This window comes from Pezoporus occidentalis, unplaced genomic scaffold (genome assembly GCF_034315485.1).
Source record: "Pezoporus occidentalis ecotype Australia unplaced genomic scaffold, CSIRO_AGI_Poc_V1 ctg65, whole genome shotgun sequence".
NCBI lineage: Eukaryota > Metazoa > Chordata > Aves > Psittaciformes > Psittacidae > Pezoporus > Pezoporus occidentalis.
This window is the reverse complement of record NW_026915998.1, coordinates 2,570,137-2,577,159: the sequence shown is the minus strand read 5'-3', so window position 1 is coordinate 2,577,159 and position 7,023 is coordinate 2,570,137. Positions and strand designations below refer to the sequence as shown.

Sequence of the window (7,023 nt, the reverse complement as noted above, 5' to 3'; positions counted from 1 at the left end):
CGTGAAGCAAAATGGGCCTGAGTTAATGGGAAAGGAGAAGACTCACTGCATTTGTTCACTGATGGTATTAAGAAAACCAATGCTGAGAATGGAATTCAGTTAACTTAGAACACCATATAAATTGAAGATACTGCACTTAATTTTTTTTTTCTAGTAGGTGAGAATTATTGCAATATTACTTTTACTTTAGAGGCTGAAAACTTGACATAGTTCAGACTACTGAATGTTAGTGTGATGCACGTACTGATTTCTGCTATCTTGATTTGAGGACTCCAGAGACCCAGGTTCAAATTTTACTTTTGGTATTGGTTCATTTGCCTGTATGTTAATAAATTTAATGAGGTGTGGGATGACCCCTGCTGGTGCCCCTGCTTATGAAAAAAATATGTATCTGGCAGAAAAAAGACATCTTAATTTCAGCCCCACAAAAATTACAAATATAAACTCAGTCATAAAATGTAGAAAAGTTCCTAATTCAGTGCATCAAATGAGTAATGTTATCTTAAGTATGAAAATAATCTTAAACCACTGAACATTACTGTGTTAGAGCTGCAATGCAATGTATTAAGAAGCGCATTAATCGTTCAGTTCACTATGACATTGTGTTAAACATCTTTTATTAATGAGCTATTACTCCCAGCTGAGGCATTTGATAACCTCTAGTCCATTGCTAAATCCTCTCAGTTGATTTCAGTGAATCACTCTAAACAAACCTAGAGGGAAAAAAAAAACAATAATTTACATTTAAGTCTGTAAGGTCCTAGAACTAGACTCATTTAAAGAAGGGCAGCTTTCCTATAAATCAAACTTTCTGATTTAATGCAGCTGACATATAGATCTATTTTACATTTTTTTTAATTTCAAAAATACAACACATTAAAATAGGTTCAATTTATCAAAGCTAAGAGCAACAATTAAGTAATAATGTACTTAAAGTGCAAAGGCACTTTAACACAAAAAAGTGACGCCCAGTGGCTATACTTGGTAATTGAAACAGCAGTACCGTATATTATTATTTACAAAAGAAAGTCATAGTCCAGGAAAAAAAAAAGATCTTTGGAGATCTTCTACATAATACATTAAATTTTCACTTTGAAATGAAAAAAAAACAAACAAAAAAACAAACCAAAAAAAACAAAGACCCCTTCCTCATTTCTTTCCAAAGCAAAAAGAATTATGCAAGATCTATTACAGAAACATACATTTGCAGTGACAGTTCCTACAGAAGGGTCAAAGGAGAGAGACATAGAAATAACTTAAAGGGAATGTTGCAAAAGCAACACCATATCCCTGCTATGCTGTAAGGGTTCCATTTCTGTCTTACTCCCTCTCCAATTTAAAAAGTGGAAATGTTGGGAATGCCACAGATGACACCAGCACTGAGTTCAGGCTCAGTGAAATGTGATGCTGAGTTCATTTAAAAATTTTCCTTTGTCTCCCACCTCCCCCCTCACAGCTGACTGATTGCAGTTTGTTTTTCCAGAACTTCGAGGTAGTCTGGTTCTGTTTGTAGCTTTCCTTGGAGTAAAGGATGCTCGGGTTTAGACTGTTCTGCAAAATATTTCCTGGGAGTTCCATACAAAACAGTTTTATTTATCCTGTCCTGGTTTTGGCGTCTTGATTCATAGGAAGGGGCAAACTGCCTTTTCGGTAAGGTGCAAAAGTTATAATGAACTAATCCCCCGGTGGGGAGTTCCTTGACCCTTTCTGCAATGTTTTGATACAGAAGCTCTGGTTCCCTTGGTGAGGACTGCTTTTCCAGCAATTCAGATGCACTGATTGTAAATGCAAGACTGGTGGGGTCTTCCTTTTTGTGGTCAAGATTGCTATAGCTGAACTCATGGAGATTCCTGTAATAGGCAACTGGATCCCCTTCCTTTTGCATGTAGATTGGGTTTTGGCACATCTGTCCAACAGGAGGGGGAATGTAGTTATAAACATGTCCTTCAGTTTTATCATGGGTCTCAGTGTTGTAAGACCCATACTGGAGCTGAAATGAGCTTATATCTAAGTTGTTTGCACTGCTGGGCATGCTTTGCACCCCTTTCCGGCGCTTAAGGACAAAGACAAACAGTCCTGCCCCAAAACAGACTGACAAAATGAACACAACCAGCAAGCCTAGAATTAAGACAGACAGTGGAACTTCGGTGTGTATTTCTGGGTAGGAACTGGGTGAGATACCAAGGAGATGAGGTGTATCTGTGTTCTGGTTCATGGAGAGGAGAGAAGAATCTGACAAATTGGGGTTCTCTGGGCAGATGGCTTCTTTGCTCAGGAATTTCAGATGCTCTCCAGAGTGCTTGGTAGGAGACTCACATATGACTTCATTGATAACTACAGGAGGATTTGACTGTTGGTTGTTCTGGTCAGTGACTTGCTCTATCCAGTTCCTCAGCCCCAAGATGTCACATGTGCAGTCCCAAGGGTTCTCCTGGAGGTCTATCTGAATCAGAGCTGAGAGCTGGTCCAAGACTCCTCTCACGGGCAGGTGTGAGAAATGGTTGTTTCTAAGGTTGAGTCTGGTGAGGGAAGTGCCACCAAAGACATTGTCAGGCAAGGATCTGAGCAGGTTATTATTGAGAAATAACAGATGAAGATTACTCAGAGCATCAAAGGTGCGTGGCAGGATCTCCTTAATGACGTTGTACTCTAGGTAGAGATATTGCAGGCTGTGCAGCCCGTCGAACATAGATGGGTACAGAATCTCAAGGTAGTTGCCATTAAGATAAAGTCTACGTAAACTTGTGAGGTTTGTAAAGGCACCTTCTTGTATCACTGCAATTCTGTTATTTCCTAGGTGTAACAAATCCAGAGAGCTGTATTCTACGAGATCGCTTTTATAAACGACTTGCAGATAGTTACTCGTAAGGTAAAGTTTCTTTGGACTGGTTGGCCTAGGGTGGAGATCAGAAATGTTGCTTATCTTTTTCTCCTGGCAGTTCACATTTAAGCCGTTGTCTGAGCTCTGTGAAGTACAGATGCAACCAGCTGGGCAGGTGATGGGCACAGGAGACTTTGTCTGGTAAACCATGATAGGTCCGAATATCTGTCTGTCTTTCGACACAGTGACACGGGGTGTGGGGCGGTTTCTCATTTTGGGTGGACGGCTGGCTTTTGGGGCTCTGGTGGGATTGATGGCAGAGTTGGCTGTGGGGGACAGCCTCGAAATGTGTGGGTCTGAGAGGACAGGATGTTTGTCCCTCTGGTTTGAATCACTGGAGCTTTTCCTAGGGCAGAGGTCTTGCCTTGTGAGCTGGGTCACATCTTTTCCATGAAGCCTGAAAGGAGTTTCACAGACTATCTCACCCACAAACACAGTGATGGTGTCTAGCCAGGCCTTGAGTGGCAGCAAGTCACAGGTGCAGTTCCAAGGGTTTTCCTCTAGCTGGATTTCCATGATGCCTCCAATGTGCTCCAGTACACCAGCAAAAGGCATCATCTTCAGCCGGTTCCCCCGCAGATCCAGGTGAGTGAGGAGTACGAAGCGGAAGACATTGCTGGGCAGGGACAGCAAGAGGTTGTCATTGAGAATCAGCACCTTGAGCTTGTTCAGCTTACTGAAGGCCCCCGCCTCAATGGCACTGATGTAATTGTAATCAGCCTGCAGGTACTCCAGACTTTCCAAGCCAAGGAATGTGTCCTCCTTCAGCACTTCCAGCTTGTTGTTATTGAGGTGCAGCCTTTTGAGGGTGCGGAGGCCACTGAAGGCCCCTGTGCGGATCTCCTGCATGTCGTTGTTGCCCAAGTGGAGGGTCACAGCGTTGGAGTAGTTAACGAACTCATTGGGGAACAGGCGTGTCAGCGCGTTCCCGTTGAGAAACAGCTGGTAGATCTTGGATGGTGGTGGCAGGAGGAGGCTGACAGTTGTAAATCCTTTGTTTTCACAATTAATGTTCAGCACGTTCTCCTTCTCCTCACAAGGGCAGCGGCTCTTGCTGCAGATGTCTTTGGCAGGTTTGCGACTCTCTGTCTGCGAGATCCCAGCCACTGTTAACAAACTGAGCAACCAAACACCCTTCAGCATCTTTATGCGCCGTCGATCCCTGCTTCGGTACCTACAGTCAAACCTTTTAAGACAGGTAAGGAGAGAAAGAAGAAATCCCCAGTGAAAACAGCCGGGGGCAGAGGCTGCAGGGGGAGGGCACAGCTGGGAAGTTGGGAGGATGAGGAGCGGGCAAGGCACAGGCTTGGCAAACTCCTGTGAAATCCCCCCTTCTCCACCTCTCCTTCTCTCGGGGAGCGCCCGCGGAGCCGCTGTGGGGGAAGCCCCGTCGGGAAGCGCTCCGAAATCCGGGGTCCCTAGAGCTGTCCACCCCGCCCGACCCCTCCGCCAGCCGCAGCCGCCGCCCCTACGTCGACGGCAGAATGGAGAGCGGCTCCGTCCCCTCCAGCCCGGCCCGGGGCAGTCCCGCTCCCGCTGCCCGGTCCCGTTCACCGCCGCGTTTCAAACCCATCAGTGATTTATCCCTCTCCCGGCAGCGGGGCGCTCCCGAACCGCTCTCCCCGAGCTTCCCCCCGCGCTCCTCCGCTCGTACCTGCTCTCGGGGCACCCGAGGGGGCAGCAGGGGCAGGGGCCGCCGTCGAGTGCCGCCGCGCCCCTGGAGACAGGCGCCCGGCGGCGAGAGGCATCGCCCACCGCGCGGCTCGGTTGGAGCGCAGCGAGGAGCCGCCGTCCCGTCCCGTCCCGTCCCGGCGTGAAGTTGGGCCGGGCGGGAACCGAAGAGCGGCGGCGGCGGCGCCGCTGCTGCGAAGCGCGGGCGGTTGTGCGCGGGGCGCGGCTGTGCGCGCCGCTTTTGCCGGCTGCCCCGCGCGGAGCCGCGCTGACGTCACACGGGGGCGGGAGGGGGGACCCGCGTTTTTCCCAGCCCGCCCCGTTTCCCCCGGTTCCCCCTCCCCGGTGTCTCCCGCAGCCGGCTCCGCTCCCGGCCCGGCCGCGCATCGTGGGAGCGCCCTGACAGCACCTGCGGCCGCGGCCAGGACAGCGCGGGGACTCGGAGCCGGGAGCGGAACAAGGTAAAGGGTGGATTTACCTGGGTCCGGAGGATTTTGGGGCCCGAGTCCCCAGTCCGTGCCCTCAAAATAGGCAGTAAGTCACGCAGCTTCCTCGGCACGAGCCCGCCGGCAAGCGCGCACGTACCGCGCGCGCACACCGCGCACCCGCACACTCGCACCACATGCAGCGCACACACGCACCATCTGGCTCTAGGAGCAGCGGTGCTGCGAAACCCGGATCTGGCGTTAGCATCTGCACCCCGCTCCAGCGGCAGCAGCTCCCTTCCCCGGGCTGCCGCGCCGGGCTCGTCCAGCGCACTGGTGGTTGCTGCACCTTCGGGGAAGTTGAACACCTTCCACCAGGCTGGGCAGGCGGGGGAGGGCGATCAGCCCTGTGCCCGGATCCCACACCCTCTAGGATGCTCATCCGAGCCCTGAGCCGCTACGACCACATCTAACGCGATCATCCGCACCGCCTAGACTTAGTCCCACTGCCAGCCTGCAATATTATGATAGAGCGTTTGGCTGCCTTTAAAAAGAACAAGCTGTTGGATGTGGGTTACTGTTAAGCACCATGCACTGGGCACAGATCTGTTTGGGGGGAAGGGATGGCTGCTCTTGATCTCTGTCTATCTGGAAGGTAAAACTTTGAGTTCAAACTGGGAAAAACAAAGACACTCCACAGTGAATTTTTAAAGTGCTAATATATACACACTTCACTTAGCCTATAAGCACAGAGGTTTGCTGCCAAGAGAGTGCTGGACTTGACAAAAGTGGTAGTGTTATCTTGTATTAGTCTCTAGCCATTAAGTATCAGAGCCCACATTTTAGGAGGAGCAGTCTAAGAGCATTGTCTATTTGTATGAGGCTCATGAGACAGGAAAAGGTGACATCCTGCAGCGGCCAGCACAGTTGCCTTCACAGTGCTGTTGAGCAGGAATAGTGCTGGAGTTTGCACTTGGGATTGAAGCAGCTGCAACTTCCCTATCTAAAATTTGGAGAGGTTGTGGAAAAAGCAGGAGCATCCCACACTGGAGCACGCTTTTGGTGTGGTGCTGCATGAATTTCAACAAGATGTGGCTTCTGAAATGCACTCAGAGCTGCTCAATTTCTAACTCTCTTTATCCAGCTAAATTCAGGAGCAAAAATTGCTAAGATCAGGAAAGATATGTGTAGCAGATCTGAGGTTTCACAACACTAATACACCACCAGCCAGGTTATTATTCTGTGAGATTTTTCACTTGTTTTCTGCTTTAAGCATCAGATGATGGTGTCTGGGGAGTGAAATTGGACTAGTTACAGAACATAGCAAATCTGTTTTTCAGACCTTTCTAACACAGTGTAGGGGCATGAGCCTAAAATGAGAAGATGCAAGTAGACCCAGATTAATGTTTTTTGGTTTTCTGAAGGGAGCATATTCATACACACACCTGCCCACACTGACACAGAGACACACACCTTTCTGTAACCTACCTTCAACTGGCTCACCTGAGTAGCCCTGCACGAGGTAGCCAGCACTCACAGGTCTCGCTCCAACACACAGTAGAAGCTAAAGGCAGAAGTAAATCCAGTGCATTTCTCATCATACAGCGTACGTTTGCTTCATGTCTGTGAGTTTCAGTGACATGCAGCTTTCTGGTGAGCAAGGATCATGTCCTGGAAGTGGCTCATGGGGCAACAGATACTGTCCCACTTGCCGGTGTTTACTAGTACGCAGGAGATGTGTTTGTGGTAACTGCTAATGCTGCCTTGGAAGGGAGAGTGTACGCATGGCATGCCTCAGCAGTAATTACCAGATTCATGTGGGATGGAAGGAACAGCATGTTAGGGGATTGCAACAGTAATAAGACACAGAGATGATACTGATTCTATTACACTGCAAATGCACGCATATAATAACTGCTGTTGGAGGAGGATGAGCAAGGATTTAAAAAAAAAATAGCTACAGCTTTTTATTTGGGAACAAAGTCATGATTTCTCAGCATGCCTGAAGTGCTTTATAATCCCTTCAATTAAAAACACAGAGTATAA

The 7,023-nt window shown here is 48.7% G+C and overlaps 1 protein-coding gene across 2 annotated transcripts; it reads right to left on the bottom strand.

Moving 5' to 3' along the window:
* Window positions 1–600: 600 nt before the first annotated feature.
* On the bottom strand, window positions 601–6,716 carry SLITRK2 (SLIT and NTRK like family member 2). 2 transcript variants are annotated; one of them, XM_062640483.1, is made up of 2 exons: window positions 6,481–6,716; window positions 601–4,067 (listed from the first exon to the last, which is right to left on the bottom strand). In XM_062640483.1, exons 1-2 carry the CDS (start codon window positions 6,576–6,578, stop codon window positions 1,451–1,453), a joined length of 2,715 nt encoding a protein of 904 aa, XP_062496467.1. In that variant the 5' UTR covers window positions 6,579–6,716; the 3' UTR covers window positions 601–1,450. The 2 variants fall into 2 exon arrangements, with proteins under 2 accessions (XP_062496467.1, XP_062496466.1); XM_062640482.1 differs by lacking the exon at window positions 6,481–6,716 and adding an exon at window positions 4,536–4,758.
* Window positions 6,717–7,023: the final 307 nt, after the last annotated feature.